The sequence below is a fragment of the Caretta caretta genome, chromosome 25 (assembly GCF_965140235.1).
Source record: "Caretta caretta isolate rCarCar2 chromosome 25, rCarCar1.hap1, whole genome shotgun sequence".
In the NCBI taxonomy this organism is placed as follows: Eukaryota; Metazoa; Chordata; order Testudines; family Cheloniidae; genus Caretta; species Caretta caretta.
The window spans coordinates 20264388-20292167 of record NC_134230.1 but is presented as its reverse complement, the minus strand read 5'-3'; the positions used below and the strand labels follow the sequence as shown (position 1 = coordinate 20292167).

General features: G+C 42.6%; 1 protein-coding gene across 3 annotated transcripts; it reads left to right on the top strand.

Annotated features, from left to right (window-relative positions):
* The first annotated feature begins 1024 nt into the window (after positions 1 to 1024).
* Positions 1025 to 27525, top strand: AP1M1 (adaptor related protein complex 1 subunit mu 1). 3 transcript variants are annotated; one of them, XM_048830718.2, is made up of 12 exons: positions 1025 to 1178; positions 4969 to 5125; positions 6744 to 6811; positions 10542 to 10672; positions 11081 to 11228; positions 18018 to 18144; positions 19238 to 19380; positions 20687 to 20758; positions 22733 to 22891; positions 23512 to 23637; positions 24993 to 25068; positions 25704 to 27525. In XM_048830718.2, the coding sequence occupies exons 1-12, from the start codon at positions 1137 to 1139 to the stop codon at positions 25724 to 25726; spliced, it is 1272 nt and encodes a 423-aa protein (XP_048686675.2). In that variant the 5' UTR covers positions 1025 to 1136; the 3' UTR covers positions 25727 to 27525. The 3 variants fall into 3 exon arrangements, with proteins under 3 accessions (XP_048686675.2, XP_074979405.1, XP_074979404.1); XM_075123303.1 differs by having other exon boundaries at positions 1052 to 1178; positions 4945 to 5125; XM_075123304.1 differs by lacking the exon at positions 20687 to 20758 and having other exon boundaries at positions 1051 to 1178; positions 4945 to 5125.
* The last annotated feature ends 255 nt before the right edge of the window (positions 27526 to 27780 follow it).

The window sequence follows — 27780 nt, the reverse complement described above, 5'->3', positions numbered from 1 at the left end:
TTACTGAATTCAGACCAATTCTCCAATTTGTCATGTTGTTTTGAATACTACTCCTGTCCTCCATAGTGCATGTATCCTCCGAGCATGGTGTCATTTGAAAATTTTAGAAGAATACTCTCCATTCCATTATCCAAGTCACTCATGAAAATATTGAATAGTACCAGACACAGAATTGACTCCTGCAGTCCCCACTAGTCCCCTCCCAATTTGACAGCAAACCATTGATAACTATGCTTTGAGTATGGTCTTTCAACATGTTATGCATCCACCTTTTAGTAATTTCATCTAAATAGCATTTCCCTAGTTTGCTTATGACAATGTCATGTGGGACTGTGGCAAAAGTCTTGCTAAAATCAAGAGATAGCAGATCTATTGCTTCCTCGCATTAACTAGGGCAGTAACCCTATCAAAGAAAGAAGGAGAATTCACTAATTGATAAAGACAGGACAAAATGGCGAAGGTTACAAATAAAAAGTAGGTAAAAGCACTCTGATGAACAAAAACAGCTGCCCTAAGCTCATCTGTGGGTCAGCGTGTGCCACCCGAAGGACAGGGGGTGGCAGGAACACCCGCTTCCTCCCCTAAAACGGCTTATTCCACAGAGGGGGAAGTGCAACTCCAGGCCTGGGGTGCTGCGTCTCCCCTGGGAAGAGACAAGAGCCTGCTCCTGGTGCGAGGCCGCGGCCCCGCGAGCCTCTCCTGCCAGCTCTCTCTGGTCCCACGCCGGCTGATGCGCCGCTATGCTCCTTCCACCCGCACTCACGTTCCTCGCCCCGCGGGTCACCGGAGCGACAGACTCGAGAGGAAAGCGAGGGCCAGACGGGCGCGGATAGGTCTGATCCCTCAACCGCCGCAGCTGCCCGGAATGTTTCCATTAGAGGGTCTCAGAGAAGTGCCTCTAGAGTCCCGCTCTACGCTCAGCTTCATCTCGCGGCCATTTCGCTGACGGACCTCCGCGCGGCCATATCCTTCCGCCCACGCAGCGACTGCGAGCCGGCCCCGAGCTTTGCTGCTTCCTCCGCCGGTGGTGCGGAGTGAGAGCGGAAGCGGAAGCAGCGCCTTTTCCGGCCGGAAGTGAGATCTGGCGCGCGAGCTGGGGGCGCCGTGCCGGGAGGCGCCGAGCACCTGGGGGCGCGATGTCTGCCAGTGCCGTGTACGTGCTGGACCTAAAGGGCAAGGTGAGGCGTTGGAGGGACGGGGCCTGGGGGTAACCCCTCCCGAGAGAGACGTCTGGGGCGGGTGGGCCCCGTGGAGCCCGGCCTGAGCCTGTGAAGAGGCCCTGGTCTGTGAATGGGCTAAGCTTCCTCATAGGCTGAGGGAACATGGGCGTAGAGGGGCCGAACGGCTCCGGAGCGGGAGGGGAGCTCTCTAACTTCTCCCTAGCCTGCCCTGTTTCCTCACCTCAGAGCTGTCTTAGGGTAACAGTCCCCCATGTTCTCTCTCTAGCTTGCTCTGTGAGCCCCCCTCTGTTCTGGGCCCCTAGGATGGGGATTCTCTCTCTCCTCCCATTTCCTCTAGCCTGCCGTGGGTCCTCACGTTGTGGTTACAGCCTGCCGATAATGCTGCCTTGGCTTACACTGGAAGTTTTATTTGGACTAGACCTTGTCAGTGCTTGGATTGGTGACCAGTGACCTTCCAGCTGCAATGTTGCAGGAAATGCTGATTTTAGTAGAGTGCTCTCTTCCTCCTCCACTCTCCCCTTCTGGACCCTTTTCTCCTAGCCTTTGATGAATGAAAGCTCATGCATGTTAAGGGGGCACTGAGCTGCTGAAGGGTCTGATTTTTGGGTAAGGGAAATGAAGATATCAATTGCTTATGGCAACTAAAGATACCAAGATACTTTAACAAATGTTAGTGATGCTAACTCTGGTTTCTTGACCATATTCCATTTTGGGGTAACTACATTCTGCATATCCAAATTCATTCTGTGATTTTGTATTATAAGCGATGTATTTTCTGTCTCTAATGTTGGTATGTGCTATTTAACAGCTGTTGTGATTCTAAAAGCTGTATTTGAGTTGTGAATGAAAGGGTCCCACGTACAGTTTGTAATTCAGTTAGTTAAGCTCTTTGGGATTCCACTGCATAAGTGTAAAGTACTGAACTGCTAAACTGTAAGTAAAAATCTACTTTATGTTGAAATTTCATAGAATATCAGGGTTGGAAGGGACCTCAGGAGGTCATCGAGTCCAACCCCCTGACCGATCCCCAATTAAATCATCCCAGCCAGAGCTTTGTAAAGCCTGACCTTAAAAACCTCAAAGGAAGGAGATTCCATCACCTCCCTAGGTAACCCATTCCAGTGCTTCATCACCCTCCTAGTGAAAAAGATTTTCCTAACATCATACCTAAACCTACAACTTGAGACCATTACTCCTCGTTCTGTCATCTGCTTCCACTGAGAACAGTCTAGATCCATCCTCTTTGGAACCCCCTTTCAGGTAGTTGAAAGCAGTTATCAAATCCCCTTTCATTCTTCTCTTCTGCAGACTAAACAATCCCAGTTCCCTCAGCCTCTCCTCATAAGTCATGCGTTCCAGTCCCCTAATCATTTTTGTTGCCCTCCGCTAGACGTTTTCCAATTTTTTCACATCCCTTCTTGTAGTGTGGGGCCCAAAACTGGACACAGTACTCCAGATGAGGCCTCACCAATGTCGAATAGAGGGGAACGATCACGTTCCTCGATCTGCTGGCAATGCCCCTACTTATACATCCCAAAATGCCATTAGCCTTCTTGGCAACAAGGGCACACTATTGACTCATATCCAGTTTCTCGTCCACTGTCACCCCTAGGTCCTTTTCTGCAGAACTGCTGCCTAGCCATTCGGTCCCTAGTCTGTAGCGGTGCATGGGATTCTTCTGTCCTAAGTGCAGGACTCTGCACTTGTCCTTGTTGAACCTCACCAGATTTCTTTTGGCCCAATCCTTCAATTTGTCTAGGTCATTCTGGACCCTATCCCTACCCTCCAGCGTATCTACCACTCCTCCCAGTTTAGTGTCATCTGCAAACTTGCTGAGGGTGCAATCCACGCCATCCTCCGGATCATTAATGAAGATATTGAACAAAACCGGTCCCAGGACCGACCCTTGGAGCACTCCCCTTGATACCGGCTGCCAATTAGACTTGGAGCCATTGATCACTACGCGTTGAGCCCGACGATCTAGCCAGCTTTCTCTCCACCATATAGTCCATTCATCCAGCTCATACTACTTTAACTTGCTGGCAAGAATACTGTGGGAGACCATAGAATCATAGAATATCAGAGTTGGAAGGGACCTCAGGAGGTCATCTAGTCCAACCCCCTGCTCAAAGCAGGACCAATCCCCAATTAAATCATCCCAGCCAGGGCTTTGTCAAGACTGACCTTAAAAACTTCTAAGGAAGGAGATTCTACCACCTCCCTAGGTAATGCATTCCAGTGTTTCACCACCCTCCTAGTGAAGAAGTTTTTCCTAATATCCAACCTAAACCTCCCCCACTGCAACTTGAGACCATTACTCGTTGTCCTGTCCTCTTCTACCACTGAGAATAGTCTAGAACTATCCTCTGTGGAACCACCTCCTAGGTAGTTGAAAGCAGCTATCAAATCCCCTCTCATTCTTCTCTTCTGCAGACTAAACAATCCCAGTTCCCTCAGCCTCTCCTCATAAGTCATGTGTTCCAGTCCCCTTATCATTTTTGTTGCCCTTAGCTGGACTCTCTCCAGTTTATCCACAACCTTCTTGTAATGTGGGGCCCAAAACTGGACACAGTACTCCAGATGAGGCCTCACCAATGTGGAATAGAGGGGAACGATCACATCCCTTGATCTGCTCGCTATGCCCCTACTTATACATCCCAAAATGCCATTGGCCTTCTTGGCAACAAGGGCACACTATTGACTCATATCCAGTTTCTCGTCCACTGTCACCCCTAGGTCCTTTTCTGCAGAACTGCTGCCTAGCCATTCGGTCCCTAGTCTGTAGCGGTGCATGGGATTCTTCCGTCCTAAGTGCAGGACCCTGCACTTATCCTTATTGAACCTCATCAGATTTCTTTTGGCCCAATCTTCCAATTTGTCTAGGTCAAAAGCTATGTCAAAAGCTTTGCTAAAGTCAAGGAATAACATGTCCACTGCTTTCCCCTCATCCACAGAGCCAGTTATCTTGTCATAGAAGGCAATTAGATTAGTCAGGCACGCTTGCCCTTGGTGAATCCATGCTGGCTGTTCCTGATCACTTGCCTCTCCTCTAAGTGCTTCAGAATTGATTCCTTGAGGACCTGCTCCATGATTTTTCCAGGAACTGAGGTGAGGCTGACTGGCCTGTAGTTCCCCAGATCCTCCTCCTTCCCTTTTTTAAAGATGGGCACTACATTAGCCTTTTTCCAGTCGTCCGGGACCTCCCCTGATCGCCATGAGTTTTCAAAGATAATTGCAGAGCCATTGGCCATTACATCCGCCAACTCCTTTAGCGCTCTCGGATGCAGCGCATCCGGCCCCATGGACTTGTGCTCCTCCAGCTTTTCTAAATAGTCCCGAACCACTTCTTTCTCTACAGAGGGCTGGTCACCTCCTCCCCATGCTGTGCTGCCCAGTGCAGTAGTCTGGGAGCTGACCTTGTTCATGAAGACAGAAGCAAAAAAAGCATTGAGTACATTAGCTTTTTCCACATCCTCTGTCACTAGGTTGCCTCCCTCTTTCAGTAAGGGGCCCACACTTTCCTTGACTTTCTTCTTGTTGCTAACATACCTGAAGAAACCCTTCTTGTTACTCTTAACATCTCTTGCTAGCTGGAACTCCAAATGTGATTTGGCCTTCCTGATTTCACTCCTGCATGCCTGAGCAATATTTTTATACTCTTCCCTGGTCATTTGTCTTGTATCTTTTAATGAAGTACTTCCCAAGGATCATATGTGTTGTTTTCAAATGGTAACTTCGGCATTTGTTTTTAAAACCTATTCAGATTTCTGTTGCACGTATATTGCAGGTCCTCATCTGCCGGAATTACCGTGGAGATGTGGATATGTCTGAGGTGGAGCATTTCATGCCAATTCTTATGGAAAAGGAAGAAGAGGGAATGCTTTCTCCCATTCTAGCTCATGGAGGAGTTCGTTTTATGTGGATTAAACACAACAACTTATATCGTATCCTTTAAAGCAGTGGTCTCCAACCTTTTTATGCCCAAAATCACTTTTTGAATTTAAGGGCAATCCAGGATCTACCCTGCCCCTTCCCCAAAGCCCCACCCCGCTCACTCCATTCCCCCCAACACCCCCCCCCAGCGGTCGCTTGCTGTCCCCAACCCTCACTCACTTTTACCGGGCTGGGGTAGGGGTTTGAGGTATGTGAGGGGGTGCGGACTCTGGGCTGGAGTGGGTTTGTAGTGTAGGAGGGGGCTCTGGGCTGAGCCTGGGGGTGGGGGGGAAGGCTCCGGGCTGGGGCAGAGTGTTGGGGTGCAGAGGGGGGGTCAGGGCTGGGGTTTGGCGTGCAGGAGGGGGTATGGGGTGCTGGCTCCGGGAGGGGACTCAGGGCTGGTGGTTGGTGTGCAGCTTCCTGCTGGGCAACACTTACCTCTAGCAGCTCCTGGTTGGTGGCTGCCGCTAAGACAGGTTCCCTGCCTACCCCGGCCCCATGCCACTCCCGGAAGGGGCCAACGCACCCTTGTGGCCCCTGAGGGAGTGGGGGGGGGGAAACGTGGCTCCATGTGCAGTCCCTCTCTGCAGGCACTGCTCCCGCAACTCCCTATGGCCACAGCTCCCCATTCCTGGCCAATGGGAGCTGCAGGGGCGGTGCTTGCAGGCAGGAGCAGCATGCAGAGGGAGACCCCTGCCTGTGGGGCCACACTGGCCATTTTCAGGAGCAGCGTGGGGTAGGGTCAGGCAGGGAGCCTGCCTTAGCAGCAGCCCCACTACACCACTGGAGATTGCGACGACGGGAGATCCTCTAGGATTGACCAGTCGATCGTGATCGACCGGTTGGTGACTGCTTTAAAGCGTAAACCTGTTAATATAGTGAAACTGATGAGCACGTTGGTGGATTTTCAGAATTTGGGCTTCAATGGAATAGGGATGTAAATAACATGTAAAAACAGTAACCATGTAACTGATTAAAATTCTATCAGTTACACGGTTAAACCTTTAACCGGGAAACTAGCGGTGTGGGGGGGTGCTGTAGCACCCCCATGTCTTACATGGGGGCCCCCTGCAGCCAGCCCTGTGCCTGTCGGGGATCCCACCCCCCCATCCGGCTGGCGTCCCGGCAAGGCTGGGGTCCTGGCGGGTTGGCCACCAGGACTCCAGCTGAATTTAATCGTTATCAGTTAACCCATTGAACTTTTACATCCCTAGAATGGAACTGACATGAAAACATATAGGGCAATAAGTAACATAAGCTCACGAGTATGATTTTACTGATTGAGATTTACAAATATGCAAAAAAAAATTATATAAAAGGAGTTATTCTTTTCATGTAAGATCCTGTGCTAATAATGTTATGAGAGTGTTTAAGTGTCAATTTAATATAAGCATTTCCTGAATCTTTATTTTTGTTCTTCGCCTCCCAGTAGTTAAACATTCAGAAATGACAAAACAAACCCAAGGATTCTCAGTATCTAATGACTCTGGAAAGAAGAATATTATTGCTGCTTCCTTAATGTTTGGGCCAGCTGTAATAACTTAGTAAAAGGGTTTTAAAAATGTATTTAATTGTAAATTTTTTTTATATGGTAACTTTAAACACTGGTTCCTGAACATACTTTTTCAGTTGTTGCTACTTCTAAGAAGAATGCTTGTGTGTCTCTGGTGTTTTCATTTCTTTACAAGGTGGTTCAGGTGAGTATTAAATCGGTCAAGTAATCTTTGTTCAGATAACTGAACATATCTTTTATACAGAGGTAGAAATCTTTTAATTTTATAGTGCTGTGCAGAAATGGCATATCTAGTTTATATGTGGTTATGTGCAGAAATGGTATATCTAGTTTATATGTGGTTATGTTAAGATCTTTCCATGTTAGCTACTTATATTTATTTTGTGCTGTACAGGACAAGGATACTGACAGAATGTTACAATATAAGAGAGAGACAGAAAATGAGATACAATGTGAAAGTCAGAGGAGAGGCCACTTCACTAAATTTTTGTGTGCTTTGTGGGCATTTTGGAAGAAACAAATTTTAGGAAGTCTTTGAGTAATATGGTGACTTGAGGAGCTGGACTAGGGAGCCTATGCTGCAGTTAAGTGGCAGCACAGAGTCAGGAAAAGAAAAAAGAAACACATAGGCCTTGTATTTTAGAGTGGAGGGAGCCAAAGTTCAGCAGACAAGACAATGTCTGAAGTGTTTTCTGTAGGTAGCTGTGTGTAAGGCCATGAGATTGGGGATGAGAATTTTAAACTCAATGCAGTATGCAGATAAAAGCCAGTGGAGAGATTCAAAGATCTGGGTGTTGTGCTCTGGTTGACAGGCAAGGAAGATAGCTTTTCAGCAAGCTATTCTCCAAAGCATTGGTTTTGAAACAGGGGTACACAGTACTCTTCCAGGGAGTACATAAACGCATCTAGATATTTGCCTAGTTTTACAACAAGGTAATGAAAAGCACTAGCAAAGTCAGTATATAATTATATGGTAAAAATGAGAAAGTAAGCCATTTTTCAGTAATAGTGTGCTGTGACACTTTTTTTTTTATGTCTGATTTTGTAAGCAAGTAGTTTTTAAGTTAGGTGAAACTTGAGGGTACGCAAGACAAATCAGACTCCTGAAAGGGGTACAGTTGTCTGGAAAGGTTGAGAGCCACTGTTCTGAAGTATATATTTGGGAAGAAAACAGTTTCCTTTTCTTTAGTGACTTTCTTACTGTGTGACTTCTGGAAGGGACTACTCTTCTAGGATAAGACAGGGCTTGGATGTGCTTAATGGATGCTGTGTGGTACATTACAAACTGTGGTTATTGGGTTTTGTTTTTTTTCCCTTAACCAGGGTGACAGGTATCCTTCCTGGAAGGAATATTTATAGGCAGTCATATTCCACATACACTGTAGTTTGTTTTAATTTTCAGGGGCCACAACCCTAATGTGTATGAAGCTCCAGCTAGTTTTAAAAAAGGGGGGGGGGGCTGCTATTAAATGACATTGGAGGAAAGCACTACTGCTTGGTGGGCAGGTTTTAAAAATACGCATTTGGGGCCCAGTCTGCTCTGAGCTGCGGCAATGTGTTTTAGCCAAAGATTTCAGATATGCATAAATGTAAGGAACTGCTTGAAAGAAGAGAAGCTGAGACTGAGTTGGTTTAAATTTCCAGAGCATAGGTTTTGAGGCTAAGCCCAGTGTTTATTTCAATAACTGTTATATCCCCACACAAAAAATTGTTAAAATAGTACTAGGGGAGGGGTGGGTGGGTGTGTGTGTGTGTCAGTCACACACTTCATAGCTTTTGTAGGTTGAATATATTGCATGCACCAAGGGCTCCTTGCAATCCTCCATTCCCCTCACAAGATCTCTGGGTGCCACCCTCCCATCCTCCTCTTTTTCAGGGGCTCCCTGCAATTCCAGCCAGTCTCTTCCCTTCCAGGGTCTCCATGTGATCCCCTTCTCTCGCTCTCTGTGCTCCCCGCACCACCACCATCAGCTCTGTGTGCACCCCCATTCCCATTTTCCCCCATTCCCCTCTATGGCCTGGGCTCTGTGTGCCCCATTCCCCCACCATGCCAGGGGCTCTGTGCACCCCTAGTCCTCCTTTCCACCCCATACCAGGATCCTCCAATCTCTCCTCCCCTCCTCCCCATACACACAGACACTAGGTGTTCTTTGTGCCCCATTCCTCCCTCCATGCATTTTAATATCCCTCATTTTCCTCCGTTGCAGGGGGTCTATGCTCCCTCCCCATAGTAGGATCCCCCTCTCTCCTCCATAGCAGGGGGCTCTGTGTGAACACTCATTACCACCTCCCCACATCCAAGGGCTTTATAAGCCTGCCTTTATCCTTCCCTGTCTTCATACCATGCAAGGTCCCTCAATCTCCTCCCCCCATACTGAGGGTTCTGTGTGCTACATTCGCCCCTCCCCATACCAGGGTCGCCCCCTATTTTCTCTCCACATTCCAGTGGCTGTGTGCACTCTCCTCATTCCCCTCATGCCTCCTATTCTCCTTCTCACGCCACTTTTTTTTTTTTTTTGAGAGCGAGAGAGAAGCCATTCAGCATGTTAAACTACTGGGCGTATACAGTTTTGTAGCTGTGTTGGTCCCAGGATATTAGAGACCAGGTGGGTGAGGTAGTATCTTTTATTGGACAAATTTCTGCTGGTGAGAGAAGCTTTGATATTAAACAGAGCTCTTCTTACCAATGGAAGTTGATCCTAGGGATGTAAAATGTTCACTGGTTAACCAATAAGCATTAGTCTTACCAGTTAACCCACCTTAACTGTTAAACCCCTGGCCAGAGTGGTCCCAGCGGCCCCGCGCTACTCGGCCAGAGTGGCCCCAGTTTAACTTTAATCGTTTAAACAGTTAACTTTTTAAACGATATTTACATCCATAGTTGGTCCAGTAAAAAAACCTCACCCACCTTGTTTCTCTACTGGGAATATAAACAGAGATGAATAGGAGTACCTTTGTGTGTGAAGGTGTTAATGGTGCCACCAAGGAAATCTTTGAACTACAGGCAATTGCAGGGGTGCTAAAGAGCTGATGAGGCTGTATTTGCCCTCCATTTTCCCTTTTTGGTTTTCTGATTTGCCCTGAAATCATAGAATCATAGAATATCAGGGTTGGAAGGGATCTCGGGAGGTCATCTAGTCCAACCCCCTGCTCAAAGCAGGACAAACACCAACTAAATCATCCCAGCCAGGGCTTTGTCAAGCCTGACCTTAAAAACTTCTAAGGAAGGAGATTCCACCACCTCCCTAGGTAACGCATTCCAGTGTTTCACCACCCTCCTAGTGAAAAAGTTTTTCCTAATATCCAACCTAAATCTCCCCCACTGCAACTTGAGACCATTACTCCTTGTTCTGTCATCTGCTACCACTGAGAACAGTCTAGAGCCATCCTCTTTGGAACCCCCTTTCAGGTAGTTGAAAGCAGCTATCAAATCCCCCCTCATTCTTCTCTTCCTCAGACTGAACATCCCCAGTTCCCTCAGCCTCTCCTCATAAGTCATGTGTTCCAGTCCCCTAATCATTTTTGTTGCCCTCCATTGGACTCTTTCCAATTTTTCCACAATGGGGAAAAATCAATAGGGTTCTGACCATTGGTACCGAGAACATTCCCTGAAATTTTGGAATTGATTAGATGTGGTGGTCAAAAGTTATTGTTACACACAGAAATCCTATTGAATTGAGTATAAGGCCTTTTCAAGCTTGGCCAATTATGGTTGTGTTCTAATTTGTAGTGTGAAAAAAAATGACACTTGAAAGTCAGGAAACTTGGATTTTAAGGCTCAGCAAATTACTTTAATTCTCTACAGTAGCTCACCAAAACTCTTGTAGTTTCAGAAATGGAGGGTTAGAAGTAATGTGAACTAAATTTTCTTTAATTTGAGACTTGAGTGTTGTTTTCTAACGTTTACATTTCAGGTATTTTCAGAATATTTCAAGGAGTTGGAAGAAGAGAGCATTCGAGATAACTTTGTTATAATTTATGAATTGCTTGATGAGCTCATGGATTTTGGCTATCCTCAAACCACTGACAGTAAAATTTTGCAAGAGTAAGTATCAGTGTACTGGCTCTTAGATACCAGGTGACAGATGCTTTGGGAATATTTATGAGCATAAAGATGTTAACTTGTATGAATTAAGGTTATACAATGTGGGGGTCAATTTGTAGATTTTCCTTTCTTTTATCAGCCTGAAAAAAAATTAATAGGACACTTCTGTCAAAAATCTGTTAACCTTTTCCTGTCTTTGTTGATGGACTGATACAGTTTCCTATCAGGTAAATAAACACATGATCTGACTTGACCTGGCAAGAAAAGATTAGTTAATATTTTCTAGGACTTGAATTGTCAGACTTCCTTTCTTTGCTGCTGACATAATAATACCTGTGACACCAAACAAATTGCTAAGGCTACAAAATGTAACTTTCATATTTTTAAAAAACATATGTGGTTCTGAAGGTACATCACTCAAGAAGGCCACAAACTGGAAACTGGAGCTCCACGCCCACCTGCCACTGTTACCAATGCTGTTTCCTGGAGGTCAGAAGGGATAAAGTATAGGAAAAATGAAGTGTTTCTGGACGTTATAGAATCTGTTAACCTCTTGGTGGGTTTATATTTTACCTGAATTTTATCTTTCTTTTTTAATGAGAATTGTAATAATCTGTAAATATGCAAACACAAAATGAAAGCCGAAGTCAGTGTATATGAGTAGTCTTAATTAGTCTATCAAATTATAGTATTACATTTGAAACAATTTAAATGTCACCGGATTGAGTGATCGATAATGGTAGTGACTTAAGCTGTTATAAGTAATACTCATATAACTGCATTTATATTATGCTGCTTAATAGATTTTTTTTCAACTTTCAGGGAGCTTCTTTTCCATGCTAAACTTGAAAAACAAAGGGACTCCTTATATTCCTGCCTAATCCTCACACTCTGAATGAAATAAACTCTATGCTATTCCCATGGAATGACTCCCAAGGATGTATGCAGTGTTGTTGTAGCCCTGTTGGTCCCATGATATTAGAGTGACAAGGCGGGGTTGAGGTAATATCTTTTATTGGACCAACTTCTGTTGGTGAGAGAGACAAGCTTTTGAGCTACATAAGTGTTTCTTCAGGTCTGGGAAAGGTACTCTTGAGTGTCACAGCTTGTCTTTTGAAAGTGTTGTGCATGTTTCCTTTCAGGAGGAGGACTGATAAGTCAGATATAGAGTAATCACTTTGTGAAAAGTGTACACCCACAAGTGATAGGGTGTTTTTGTCTCATCATTTTACTGTGGGAGTGCATTTGAGAGCGTAATGATTGTCTGGTTCACCCAGATAGTTTTTGTTGGAATGTTTAGCGCAGTGGATGAGGCAGATCTCATATGGTGCTAGGCATGTGTAGGATCCATGGATCTTGAAAGGTGTATTGTAAGGGGTTTTGCTGTATCTCCACTGCTACAATGATCTACAGGTTTTGCATCTGTTCTTCTGGCAGGGTCTGGTGCCACTTTGAGTAGGTGTGCCCTGTTCTGTGGGGAGCTTGCCTCTGACAATGATCTAGGAGAGGTTAGGGAGTTGTTTAGGGTGACCTGACATCCCTTTTTTAAAGGGACATCCCCGTATTTAAGCACTCCTGCAGGTGTCCTTAATTTTTCTTAAAAATGGGCAAATTGTCCTGTATTTTCTGTTTTCTGTCTCTTCTGTTCTCCCTCTCCCCCCTCCCCCCAAATCAATACTGGCGGTTCCTGCTGCTGGCCAGATCCCAGCTCGCCAGCCGCCTGCCCACCAGCAGTGAGTGGGAGGGGTCCAGTGGCCAGCGATGGGGGTGGGTGTGCAAGGCTGATGGCGGGGTAAAGCTGCAGTGTGCAAGGCTAGCTGTTCCTCCTGCTGGTCCATCAGCGCAGTCCCTGCTGTGTGCCAGCTCTCAGCCAGTAGGGCCCTGTCCCGTTTCCGACCGGCACTGACTGCGCGCTGCAGTGGCTGGTGAGTGTGGGCAGGCAGCGGCCAGTTACATGTTGCCTCTGCTGCCCAGCCATCGGCCCTTTACATGCTCCCACTCTCGCTGCCCTCTTCCTGCTTTGCCCCTTCACCCTCTTTCCCCTGACTCTCTCTTCCATTTCCCCCCGTGCGGGACACGTCCCGCTCCCAGCGCTGTGCAGAGAGCCAGCCCCTGGTGGGAGCGTTCAGTTCACCAACAGCCTGGCCAACAGGCTCCTTCCTTCCCCCACTGCCTCTGGTTGTGCCGGTGCCCCGGGAAAACGCAAGACCCTCCAGCCCAGGGCACTAGCCAGGAGGAACTGATTCCTGTATGTGCCAAAGCCGCACAGGGCAGCCTTTCCGCCCGTCAGCTAATCTCTGGAGTGGTGGCAGCAGAGGAGAGAGTGATTTCCAGCCTGTTTGTGCCCTGACCCTGCAGGCTCCGCAGCAGCCTCCCCCACCCTTAGGGGCCTCTTCACTTCTCTCTGCCCACTGGGTCTTGCTCCCAGGGCTGCTCCGTCCCCTAGGCACCCTCCCCTGCTGAACCACCTCTCTGGCTCTGTTTGCTGAAGCCCCTGCAGTCAGGTTCCCTGGGCCCTGGTGCACAGTGCATCCTTAGGGCTTAACCCCTTCCTACCCGTGCTGTGGCTGGGGGATGGGAAGCCACTGGGTTATGTCCATGGCCAGCAGTGGCCTGGAGGTGTTAGCTGCCTTTCAACACTGTGAGGGCAGGAAGGGACAAGTTGCTTCCAGCCATAAGGGAGTGGGTAGGGGGGCGGAGGAGGGAAGAGATGAGCTCCTCAGAGACACGAGCCATATCATCCCTCCCTCCACCCCCTCCTCCCCTGCATCTGGAAGCAGCTCCCGTCCCTTCCTTCTTGCACAGTGCCAAAAGACTGCTGCTAGCCACATTCTGCTGTGAACCCTGGCAGAAATCTGGGGTTGGGGCATGTGACCCTGCATTCCCCACACACACACTCCATGTGTTACCTTGGGAAGATGCGGCGCCAGGTACCAGGTGAGGTGGGCCCATCCTGAGGGCTCATAGAATCATAGAATCATAGAATATAAGGGTTGGAAGGGACCCCAGAAGGTCATCTAGTCCAACCCCCTGCTCAAAGCAGGACCAATTCCCAGTTAAATCATCCCAGCCAGGGCTTTGTCAAGCCTGACCTTAAAAACCTCTAAGGAAGGAGATTCTACCACCTCCCTAGGTAACGCATTCCAGTGTTTCACCACCCTCATAGTGAAAAAGTTTTTCCTAATATCCAATCTAAACCTCCCCCACTGCAGCTTGAGACCATTACTCCTCGTTCTGTCATCTGATACCATTGAGAACAGTCTAGAGCCATCCTCTTTGGAACCCCCTTTCAGGTAGTTGAAAACAGCTATCAAATCCCCCCTCATTCTTCTCTTCTGCAGGCTAAACAATCCCAGCTCCCTCAGCCTCTCCTCATAACTCATGTGTTCCAGACCCCTAATCATTTTTGTTGCCCTTCGCTGGACTCTCTCCAATTTATCCACATCCTTCTTGAAGTGTGGGGCCCAAAACTGGACACAGTACTCCAGATGAGGCCTCACCAATGTCGAATAGAGGGGAACGATCACGTCCCTCGATCTGCTCGCTATGCCCCTACTTATACATCCCAAAATGCCATTGGCCTTCTTGGCAACAAGGGCACACTGCTGACTCATATCCAGCTTCTCGTCCACTGTCACCCCTAGGTCCTTTTCCGCAGAACTGCTGCCTAGCCATTCGGTCCCTAGTCTGTAGCTGTGCATTGGGTTCTTCCGTCCTAAGTGCAGGACCCTGCACTTATCCTTATTGAACCTCATCAGATTTCTTTTGGCCCAATCCTCCAATTTGTCTAGGTCCTTCTGTATCCTATCCCTCCCCTCCAGCGTATCTACCACTCCTCCCAGTTTAGTATCATCCGCAAATTTGCTGAGAGTGCAATCCACACCATCCTCCAGATCATTTATGAAGATATTGAACAAAACCGGCCCCAGGACCGACCCTTGGGGCACTCCACTTGATACCGGCTGCCAACCAGACATGGAGCCATTGATCACTACCCGTTGAGCCCGACAATCTAGCCAGCTTTCTACCCACCTTGTAGTGCATTCATCCAGCCCATACTTCCTTAACTTGCTGACAAGAATACTGTGGGAGACCGTGTCAAAAGCTTTGCTAAAGTCAAGAAACAATACATCCACTGCTTTCCCTTCATCCACAGAACCAGTAATCTCATCATAGAAGGCGATTAGATTAGTCAGGCATGACCTTCCCTTGGTGAATCCATGCTGGCTGTTCCTGATCACTTTCCTCTCATGCAAGTGCTTCAGGATTGATTCTCAGCCAGGCCTGGAGGGCAGAGAGCACCAAGCAGGGAGGGTCAGGTCAGTCCGTCACCTGCCCTGGGTGAGAAAGAGGTGGGGGGGTGGGGTGTGTGTGTGTGTGTGTGTGTGTGTGTGAGACACCTCTCCCCATGTGAACACTAAAGCCTTAAAGATAAGAAGGCAAATAAATATAATCCAACTATGCAATATTTATTTTTAACAAAGGCTTAGTCAACTTGATGTTAATTTGAACGTTTGTACTGCATAGTTCTGATTGATTGCTGCTGCACTTGCTTAAATACGAGTAATTTTATGGCGTGTCCCATATTCAGCATAGGGAAATATGGTCACCCTAGGGTTGTTTGAAGGCCAGAAGAGAGGGTTTAGGAAGTCTGTTTCAGGGTGGGGGTCCCCATCGAGTATTGGTTGTATTGTTTCATGATACCGCATATAGCTTCCAGTGTGGGATGGTAGGTGACAAATAGGGCTTGGAGTCAAAGGGGGTTTTACTGCTGTATTGAAGCAGATTCTCTCAGGGTATTTGGCAGGCCCGTTCCATGATGTGATCTACTTCTCTGGTGGAGTGTCCTTGTTGGTGAATGCAGTTTTGGGTGTATTAAGGTGTATATCCTGGACTCTTTCTTTAGATATTCTGCGGTATCTGAGTGCCTGGGTGAAGATAACAGATTTCTTGGTGTGTTGTGAAGTGGTTACTGGATCTACCACCAGGGCTTTGGAGCTGTGCTCCAGCTCCACTCCAGCTCCAGGCAAAAACCTGCAGCTCCACTGCTCCGGATCTGCTCTGGGCTCCGGCCTCCACTCCAAAGCCATGTCTACCACACCTACTTTCATAGATCTAGCAAACACTTAAAGAAACAATTTCTCAATTGGTGTCTTCCTTGTAAGGTTGATGAACTTAAATGCTGTAACTTCAAAATTAGGGCTGTTGATTAATCGCAGTTAACTTGCAATTAACGCAAAAAAAAATGGCTATTAATTTTTTAATCGTGATTAATTGCAGTTTTAATCGCACTGTTAAACAATAAAATAGCAATTGAAATTTATTAAATATTTTGGATGTTTTTCTACATTTTCATATATATTCTGTGTTGTAATTGAAATCAAAGTGTATATTTTTTATTATAAATATTTGCACTGTAAAAATGATAAACAAAAGAAATAGTATTTTTCAGTTCCTCATACAAGTACTGTAGTGCAATTTTTGTCCTGAAAGTGCAACTTACAAATGTAGATTTTTTTATTACATAACTGCACTCAAAAACAAAACAATGTAAAACTTCAGAGCCTACAAGTCCATTCAGTCCTACTTTTTGTTCAGCCAATCACTCAGACAAACAAGTTTGTTTACTTGTACAGGAGATAATGCCGCTGCGTCCTTAATTACAATGTCACCAGAAAATGAGAACAGGCATTTGCATGGCACTTTTGTAGCCGTCATTGCAAGGTATTTGTGCCAGATATGCTAAACATTCGTATGCCCCTTCGTGCTTCGGCCACCATTCCAGAGGACATGCTTCCATGCTGATGATGCTTGTTTAAAAAAAAAAAAAATGTGTTAATTAAATTTGTGACTGAACTCCTTGGGGGAGAATTGTATGTCCCCAGCTCCGTTTTACCTGCATTCTACCATATATTTCATGTTATAGCAGTTTCGGATAATGAAACAGCACATGTTGTTCATTTTAAGAAAACTTTCACTGCAGATTTGACAAAACGCAAAAATGGTACCAATGTGAGATTTCTAAAAATAGCTACAGCACTCATCCCAAAGTTTAAGAATCTGAAGTACCTTCCAAAATCTGAGAGGAACGAGGTGTGGCACATGCTTTCAGAAGTCTCAAAAGAGCAACATTCCAATGCAGAAACTACAGAACCTAAGCCACCAAAAAAGAAAATCAACCTTCTGCTGCCGGCATCTGACTCAGATAATGAAAATGAACGTGCGTTGGTCTGCACTGCTTTGGACTGTTGTTGAGCAGAACCTGTCATCAACATGGACGCATGTCCCCTGGAATTGTTTGAAACATGAAGGAACATATGAATCTTTAGCGCATCTGGCGCATAAATATCTTGCGACGCCGGCTACAACAGTGCCATGAGAATGTCTGTTCTCACTTTCAGGTGACATTGTAAACAAGAAGTGGACAACATTATCTCCTGCAAATTTAAACAAACTTGTTTGTCTGAGCAATTGGCTGAATAAGAAGTAGGACTGAGTGGACTTGCAGGCTATAAAATTTTAAGTTTTATTTTTGAATGCAGTTTTTTTTACATAATTCTACTTTGGAAGTTCAACTTTCATGATAAAGAGATTGCCCTACAGTACTTGCATTAGGTGAACTGAAAAATACTATCTTTTTTTTTACAGTGCAAATACTTGTAATCAAAAATAAATATAAAGTGAGCACTGTACACTTCGTATTTTGTGTTGTAATTGAAATCAATATTTGAAAATGTAGAATACATCCAAAAATATTTAAATAAATGGTATTCTGTTATTGTTTAAAAGTGCGATTAATCGTGATTCGTTTTTTTAATCGCTTGACAGCCCTATTCAAGATGTATCCTAACAACAACAGTCTTATTACCTATTTTTTATTAACAAACAAAACTCTACATGTCATCCTCAACACAATATACATTGGCAAAGAGTCCTGTGGCACCTTATAAACTAATAGACATATTGGAGCATAAGCTTTCGTGGGTGAATATCCTTCGATGCGACGAAGTGGGTATTCACCCACGAAAGCTTATGCTCCAATATGTCTGTTAGTCTATAAGGTGCTACAGGACTCTTTGCTGCTTTTACAGATCCAGAGTAACACGGCTACCCCTTTTGATACTTGACAATATACATTCTGCACCAACACACAAGATCTTTCAGTCCAAATGTACAAATTTTAATGAAAAATATGTTTCCCAGGATTATGGTTAAGTTTTCAATGTGATTTATTTTGGGTTCCTAATCTTGTGAAAACAGATAATTGTAAAATCATTGCATGAAGCTAGTTAGAGATTCAGTTTCAATAGCTGAGGAGAATGACTCCACCTTCCTTTGCTCTTAGGTTAGTGCCAACGGAAATGTATTGCGCAGTGAGATAGTTGGATCCATTAAAATGAGGGTCTTTCTCTCAGGAATGCCAGAGCTTCGCCTCGGTTTAAATGATAAAGTACTCTTTGATAATACAGGACGTGAGTATGTATACAGCATTTCTAAAAACATACAAAGGTATTCCCTGGTTTCTTTGTCTTTGGGGCAATGCAGCACGTCAGTTCAGATAACAGGAGTTATTCTAGGACGGTGGGTCTTATAATTTCCTAGTTGGGGAGGTTGTATCACTGTATAAGAGTAATTTTAGTGTTAGCAACTCATTTAATGTTTTATCAGATGGGAGACACTCCTTAGGGGGGCAGGAAGTCTAACACATTCATTTGCTATTTGCCATGAAGACCTGGTCTTTGTTCAATTAAGAAATCCTCCATTTCTAGCCTTAATGGATACGTATAAGATGATGATTTCCATCATGCAGGTTCATATCTCTGTGAATTTCATTTTAAGGAACCATCTCTTGTTTTAGCCCCAAAGTTACCTACATTACATGCAAATTTGGTGTCCCCTCTGATAGTTAAAAATTATTTACAATTAAATTTAAAGAATAATTTTATAGCAGGAGCTATTCACACTAAAGGAATTAATCCTGCATCTTAAGTTTGCGCATGAATACTTTTTAGTATTTCTCATTTTTGATCTTTGTTAGAGTCTTAAATGTGGGCATTGGCAGATTGAGGTGTGTATTCACAGCCTTTGAACAAGAGAGGAGGTAGTGGGAGGGGAGTTGAGGAGGAATTCAAATATAGTACTGTCTGTCTGTGTCAGGATAGTTGCATTGGTTGTGAACGAATGGCAACATCATCTTCCGTTGTGCACTTGTGAAATGTCAGGGGGAAATACCTCTTCCTTAAATTCTTTGGGACGTGTAATGCTTTTCTTCCTCTTAAAACCAGAGCTCCAATTCCAGATTTTCGATGACTGTACTGAGCAAAAAGAGCAGAATATGTCATTTAAATTAGTCCACTTCAATGGCCTACTCCCAATCTCTTTTCACTAAGATTCCTATATTCCTGAAGTTACTGTAATGAAGTTAGAAATAGCTTAGAAGTAGAATAGAACTAATGTAGGGAGTATGAGCAGCTGATTGCTCAGTTGCATTATAATCTGCTGTGATGGCCTGAGAGGTAGGCTTTTCATGTGCTACACAAATTGGGGTTTATGTTTTCCTGATAGGTGGCAAAAGCAAATCAGTAGAACTAGAAGATGTAAAGTTTCACCAGTGTGTTCGTCTCTCTCGCTTTGAAAACGACAGGACAATTTCTTTCATCCCACCTGATGGAGAGTTTGAACTCATGTCATATCGTCTTAATACCCATGTAAGTCTGGCTACATGTTTTGTTCTAGACTAAAACAAATTTGTGTATGAAAACATTTTAAATTGCAAGTAAAACTGTAAAAGTCCTTTCCACTTTCACTGAAAAATTAATATTTCTTTAAAAAAAGTATGAGTTTTAGATATTATTGAGCTAGCTGTTAATAGGGATGTTCCATGCTTACCTCAGAGTAGGCTATATATGCTACTTCAAGGCACTGGGAAAAGGAGAAGCAATTACTACATAAGTCTAGTCACTGAGTTACCTACTGGGAGAAGGATGAGAGAGTAAACAATACATGACTGATGTGTAGTCACATTACTTAACACACTACTGGAAGGTGCTTGGATACAATAGTGATGAGTGCATTATAAGAACTAATATAGAAAGGGGAAGACCAAGGCAGTAAGATCTTTTTTTGCTACAACTACCTGAAGAAGCTGGTAACATACAGTGAGGAAGAATGAGCAGGAGAAGAAGAGAGAATTTCATTGGTTTTAAAGCCTATAGTGACATTTGTGCATTGACCCATTTGTGCATTGACCCATTGTGCATTTGCATTTGGAGCAAAAACATTGTAAAGGGCCTGCCTGTCGTCTTATGCTGGGCATACCTATGATGTGGGAGACTGGAAAACCTACTTTATCAGTCAGTACCCAAGAACATCCGCCATGTTTCTATATATTGAGGACCCATACTCTGTAAAACTCTGGCAAAAAACAGCAGACCCAGAACACCTTAAAAATTTGTTAGTCTCTAAGGTGCCACAAGTACTCCTTTTCTTTTCAAAAGCCTGTGGGACTTCTGACTTTTTATTATTGGAGTACTGAATTTAAACAAATACTTTAAATTCAGAGTTATCATCTCACAGTTTTTAGGGCTAGCATTGTTTAATAACTCAAATGCCCTGAGTTATTAAATTTGTTGGGTTAGAGTGAGAATGGTTTTCTGGTTTGGGGGTTAATTTCTCTCAGAGAATAGGGTTAAATTAAAACCATTAGATACTCATGTAATTGAAATTATCTACTTTTTCATAATCTATAAATACTTGTCAAATTATATATATGGAATATTTTAAGGACTTCTTGACTAACGCTCAGGTCTCACCTGATCATTATTTTTGCGTATTATGTATTTGCATATTAAATGTTTTCCTGACCAGTATCTTTGGAATCTGATCTAACTCTCTTGTCTTAAAGAGCACTATAGGCTTCTCTTCTTCATTTTTTTTTTTTTTTGCTCTGTATGGAAACGTATCATTTTCCTGACAAGGTCAAAATAAGATGTATAGTTGTTTGTTCTCCAACAGGTAAAACCACTCATCTGGATTGAGTCTGTGATTGAGAAACATTCCCACAGCCGCATAGAGTATATGATCAAGGTCAGAGATACCAAAATGCTTACGCTTAATTTCAGTCTCCTTCTACAAGGCGAACCATGTAAACGATCCTACTTTAAACATTTTGTTATATAAAGTGTACATTTGATTTCTGGAAAGCTGCTCCTGTGACGGGTTAGATCCCCTTTCTGGGATGCCACCTTATGTACTGAGGCTTCACTGAGCCCCTCCTGCTCCACCAGCCTGCATTTCCTCTCACTGTTTTGCTGAATTAGGCTCTCCAGCCTCTTGCAGTGTACAGAAACAAGTAGGGTTACACCCAGCTGCAGACACAGATTGAAGTCAGCTCTGTGTGAGAGGATTCACCCAGCACTCATGTGCACTCCCCCTTTGTGAATAAACCCAAAATAACTGTCTTGCACTGTGTAGAAAGATTTGCACAGCGCAAGCTCATAAAAGTTTGCCCTCTTCCTCAACGTTAAGAGAGATATGCACAACTTCGTGCCCCCCAACCCCCCGTTAGAAATTGCACAAACTGGGTTTAATAATAAACAAAACAAATTCATTCACTATAAAAGGCAGATTTTAAGTGATAGCAAACAGAACGAAGCAGATTACTGAGCAAATAAAACAAAACACTCATCCTAAGCTTAAGATCTTAAAGAAACTGGTTTCAAGAAGTAATTTCTCACCCATAATGTTGTTTTAGGCAAGTTGCAGAGTTTTTGTAGCTTAGAGTTCCAGTTATTTCTTTTACAGACTGGACCCCCATCTCAGTCTGGACTCACCCCTGCCTTTCCCCTCAGGTTAGTTCTTTTTTCCTTTCAGGTACTTTCAGCAGTCTTTCTTCTTGGGTAGGCAATGGAGGAGAGTCCAGCTTAACCCCCTCCCCAGACTTAAAAAGGATTTACCTAGAACATAAGAATGGCCCTCCTGGGTCAGACCAAAGGTCCATCTAGCCCAGTATCCTGTCTTCTGACAGTGGACAGTGCCAGGTGCCCCAGAGGGAATGAACAGAATAGGTAATCATCAAGTGATCCATCCCCTGTCGCTCATTCCCAGCTTCTGGCAAACAGAGGCTAGAGACCCCATCCCTGCCTATCCTGACTAATAGCCATTGATGGACCTATCCTAAGGCAGGAAACCTTTGTTTGATCCCCATCCCCCTACAGAGGAAAAGTACTAGCAGTGTCCAAGGTGATATTTTGCATCAGGTGACGTTATCATCTGACCTTGTAGTGTCAATGCAGCATCCCAGGACATTCTTTAGGAAGGTGGGAGATTAGTATCTTCAGAGTTCTATTGTCCTCCTTAAATGGCTCATTCAGGATGATTGCTTACTGTCTGGTGCGCATTTCCCCAAGTGTACACACAGTTGTAATTGTTACATAGTCAATATTCCTAACTTCAGATACAGAAATGATACATGCATACAAATTGGATATTCACATTCAGTAAATCATAACCTTTCCAATGATATGTTACACGAGCCATCTTGCATAAAGTATATCTGTTATGCCATATTCATATCATAACCATATTTCTATGAAGAATATGGGGTGTAACATCACAGCTCCTTTCATAAATATTGATCTGTTTTTACTCAATTCAAAACATAATCAGCTAGTGCAGAGGGTGTGTTCTGCCTGTAAGGCAGTATGATTTACTGACAGGTAGTGCAAGTTTTTTTAATTAAAAAAAAGTCTTAACATTAGTGTTGGTAAAAGCACTTTAAAAATATAAAGTCTTATAGACATGCTAAATGTATTAATAGGATCATAATGGATTATTTTCATCTTTTGTATACTTCCATTTGACAGTTAATCTAGTTCTGATCTCCGCATTACACTTTTGTGCATGGATCTTTCATAAGACTCCTGACAGAGAAGGATGTTTTACAGTTCCCAGCTCTCTGAACCTGATCAAATAAGATTTTTTTAAAACCTGCAAATTGTGGCATTTGTGGGGAGATGGGAAAAATTACAAAAAAAAAAGTGCATTGCTTACTTTCTCTAGGCAAAGAGTCAATTCAAGCGGAGGTCAACTGCCAACAATGTGGAGATTCACATCCCAGTTCCAAATGATGCAGACTCACCAAAATTTAAAACCACTGTGGGCAGTGTCAAATGGGTTCCAGAGAACAGTGAAATTGTCTGGTCCATTAAATCATTTCCGGTAAGCTGTCTTGGTGTAGTGGTATCCCCATTGCTGCTCCTGTTAAGGTAGTTTCAGAGTAGCAGCCGCGTTAGTCTGTATTCACAAAAAGAAAAGGAGTACTTGTGGCACCTTAGAGAATAACCAATTTATGTGAGCATAAGCTTTCCTGAGCTACAGCTCATTTCACTGTAGCTCACAAAAGCTTATGCTCAAATAAATTTGTTAGTCGCTAAGGTGCCACAAGTGCTCCTTTTCTTTTTAAGGTAGTGTGAGTTTTATTAAAAGTAAGTCTTCTATACATGGAATCTAGAATTTGACTAAAATTCACTCTAGGCTCAGTCCTACTGTACTGTAGGACTATTGGTACCATCTGCTTTCCCTCTCTCCTCATTGTAGGGTTGGCACTTGAGGCAACAAGTACTTACGGTGATCATTTTAAACTGGAAAAGCGAACAGTAAATGTTACTGTTTTTTTCTAAATTAGTAACTTAATGCTCAGCTTTAGCCTTTAGAAAAGGGCTAAATGACTGCATTTTCATAGTTTTGAGCAGGTATGAGACCTTTGCCACTCAGAAGCACTTCGGTTTTTAAAGGATATTTTCTGGTAGAATGATTTGTTTGCCTTCCTCTTTGGATAGGGGGGAAAGGAGTATCTGATGCGGGCTCACTTTGGGCTTCCAAGTGTTGAAGCTGAAGATAAAGAAGGAAAACCTCCCATCAGTGTCAAGTTTGAAATTCCGTATTTCACCACTTCGGGAATACAGGTTAATAAGACTAAAAAAATTAATTTGTGAATAGAATTTTTGTTCATTTAGCTGCTGGATAATGCTCTTTGTGTGTAATTGAACCAAAAGGTGATGGTGTGATTATATTATGGTTTAATAATGATACAGAATGTGGCTTGTCTCTTTAAATTCAACTACATAGAAGTACAAATCTGTTTAGACAATATGAATGATCTTTTCAGTCCAAGTTTTAAAAAAACTTATAATAGTTGTTTGAAGCTAATCACAATTAACTTCCTCCTGACTAAGGGTGTGTACTCCATTTTTCTACTACTAAACCAAAATAGATAAAAATGTTTGAAGGAGGCTGCAACTGAAAGAGAGAGCTCAGTTTTGGGTTTTATTATCCCCAAACCAAGCAAGAGCTTCTGAAAATGGAATATTTATTTAGTTAAATCATGGGATTAGGATTTGTCCTGTTGGTGCATTAAATATTTTGAACCTCCAGAAACTGTGTGTAAATTGAGAACTTAGTATCCTTGTTCATCATAATTCTAAGATTTTTGTGCAAAACTTCTGCCTTCTTTTGTAAAAACAGTAAAAGTCATATTAGGACTATTGGAATTGTATTGCAAGATCAGTCTAATGATCCATCTAGTACAATACATTGTTTCTGATAATGGCTAGTCCCACATGCTTCAGGGAATGTGGAAAAAAAATCCTCTAATGGATAATTATGGAATAACCTATACCAAACGGAAGTTTCTTCCCAACAATTTCAGTTGAAGCTTTATGAACTGAACCATGAGAATTTATATTTTTTAAAATACATCCATCTAATGTAACTGGGTGCTTTTATTATCCTTCTGCATGTTTAATCTTTTCTTAATCTTACCTAGCTTTTGTATGGATTGCATAAAAAAAGCTTTTTCCTGTTTACAAATTTCCAACAGATTTTTTTAGTTGAGTTTAATATCTCCCTTTCTCTTAAGAAGTAGCACAAAGTGCTTTTTACACTTCATATTTTGTATACCTCTTTCATATCCCTCATCATTTTATCTCCCCCCTGAATATTCTGTCTCCAATGTCTCATATGGAAACATTCCATTCTTTTAATTTTGTCCCCCTGACTCTTGATACCTCCTGTTTCTGCTATATCTTTTTGAGATGAGGTGATCAGAACTGTGCACGTTATTCCAGGTGAGTTACCAGTTATTTACATGTTGGCATGATATTTTTTTAAACACATCCCAGCATTCTACTCACTCTGCTTTGACCGCTGCTGCACATTGAACTGTTCATAATGGTGTTCTAGGCTTTTTGCCTAAAATATATCTTCCATTAAGGGTTGCTAGGCTGAACTAGAAAGGTAATTTAATGTGTTTTCTTTTCAGGTCCGCTACTTAAAGATAATTGAGAAGAGTGGCTATCAGGCTTTGCCATGGGTTCGCTATATCACCCAAAATGGAGGTAAATAGCAAAGCTATAGATTGTAGACGCTGAAGTTGCCCATGTAGTTTTCCTATTAACACACTTTTCTCTTTGTTGGATGTTCCCAGATAATTTACCTGCATGATTCCACTAGACTTCTCATATTCTTTAATAATGTGCAGTATCGCTACAAATTATATTCATAAATATATTCCTCTCTTCACTCACCCTGCTATTAGGAAAGTGCCACTGTTGTGACATTATAGTTAGGCTTGGGTTGAGTATTTTGCACCTAAAGCGGAGATTCAACCCCTGTAGCATATACATTAGAAAATACACACAAAGAAAGACTGGCAGGGTGATGCTTAGTCTTGGAATCTATTAAGCATTTGGGAAGGTCCAGTTTGGTGAACAGAAATTCTTATTACCTGGAATGTTTAACTCTAATGACGTAACATTTCCTTTAATTGGTTATTGAGCATGAGCATGTAAACAGCTAGTGGTGTTCTAAGATGGTCCTTTATACAGATCTCCTTTTTATTTGAGTAATCTTTGCTTTAATTTGGCATTGGTGTATCATAAATATTTCTGCTCTGATATTGCTACTCTTTTGTATTAATAAAATAAGATGAACTAATTTAACTGACTCTTCTGAATTTATTTTTCTCTTGCAGATTATCAGCTCCGAACACAATAGTACTTTTTCCAACCAGAACAGATGACAAATTTTCAGGTCTAGAATTTGTTTGTAGAAAACTTTGTGGCAGTAAAGGCTGTGAACATTGTCTCCAGGGTATTATATCAGCAAACTTGAACTGAGGAGAAGAGATACTGTTTGTTTGTTTTTGTTATTGTGTTCAACACTAAGTGTTTGGACTATTAGTGCAGGTTGTATGGATGTCTAATTCTTAAAGCATGTTACTACTTCTGCTAAATGCTGATCATATTAGGAGTAGCAGTTATTTTGAGAAGCCAGGACTGCCTTGCTAGTCATACTTAAAAGTTCCATATTTTAAAAGTGTGTAAATACCATCTTTAAAGCCAGTGGAAGCATTATTTAAAAACAAGAGAGGTCATGGTGCAACTGAAGTGGCTGTTAAGCATTTTTAGTTGTAAATAACCATGGGCCTTTATTTTACACTGAAAACACGGGACAGTTTTGAGGCTTATTTCTTGGCTTGCAAAGGAATTATTAAAGGTAATGATGAGTCAAGAAAGGTTAGGTTCTAAGTTCAAAATAAAAGTTGGTTTTATTGACACGGTTCAGCCCATTTAATATCTGTCAAACCTTAAGATATTGGGAGTGATATTTGTAAGCATAAATTTTGATAAAAATACAGGTGCATAAACTACTATATTAACTTGAGGGAGAAGAGACATCAAGAATAAATGCCTATGGTCTCTGTGGAGTATCGTGGTCAATGCTTGTTCAAATTATGGAGCCAAGATGCAAAGCTGAGAAGTCCAGACAAATTAAGAAAACTATCAACTATCATATAAAACTTGCTTGGCTTTGATTTTTCTAATTGCAAAAGAAATTTAAAAATTAAAGGTCTCAACTTGTAAATATGAAACTTCTGATTAACCATATTGGCTTTTAAATGTTTAAAACAAAATTCAGCAGATGGAATATGTTTAAGTAGTAATAAATAATCATACTTCAGGCACTTCCTGATAATTGATTGCTGTCATTAGAGGGGGTGGTAGATAAAAGAATAAGAAATTACATATCTGTCATCCAGGTTAGATTTAGGTAAATTCTTTTTTCTTCAATTTTCAAGAATTTACATTTTCTTCAGCTTCTCCTGAAAGGCTACTTTACTTTCTTTGCCAGTCTCTTCCACTTGTAAACGGTTGCCCAGTTCATTATAAGCTTTCTGGTAGAAATCATAACAGTTCAGAATGTTACACTTTCATTTGTTAGAACTTGGTTTTTTACACTTGAGGATGCTGCAAACCACATAACTATACATAGTTGCATCAATTTCAGAAAATGTTAAACAGCAGTTATATCAGTGTTTTCTTTTTAAAAGACTAAACTTTTATTTTTAGTGTGAATGTATTGCTTCTGCCAGGTTTTAACTTAACATTGAAGACTGAAAATCGCTGTCCACAACTGATGCAGCACAGATAATTGGGGTGCAAGCTTTCCCACTCCTATGTTGCCATGTTAAAGTGCCTGAGCCCTGCCAGAGAGGGGATAGGTCACTGTGCCTGTTTGTTCCTTGTAGATTTCTGGGCTATATGTATGTGTATGCATTATTATATAAATACTCACAAAATTCCCCCTGAACAATTTAGCTTTGATATTAGGAGGAGGATTTGTTTCAGAAAGGACTAATTCTGCTCAAGATTGTAATAGCATTGTTATTAAAGCATCTGGAAGATCATTCTTGTAGCTTGATAATTAGACAATGTTAAATGTGGATGCATGTAGTTTTCTGGATTTTATTACCCAAGAAACTGTTAAAACAAATTAAATCCTCTTACACCAGATTTTGGTTTTACTACTGTCTTTCTTGGTTGAAATTTTAATCTTGACCAAACTGACCATTTAAAAAGTTTAATATAATGTGCTTAGCTAACCTGTTACATAACCCATCAGATGTTGTCTTCAGTCTACATTGTTTATGCAGTACTTTTAATTATTTGCTTGTTAAATATGGCAGGTGTTATAGTTTTGATTTTCCCTATTGAAGCATGTACCTTACAAACCAGAACAGTATTTTACACACTCTTTGCAGCTGCTGA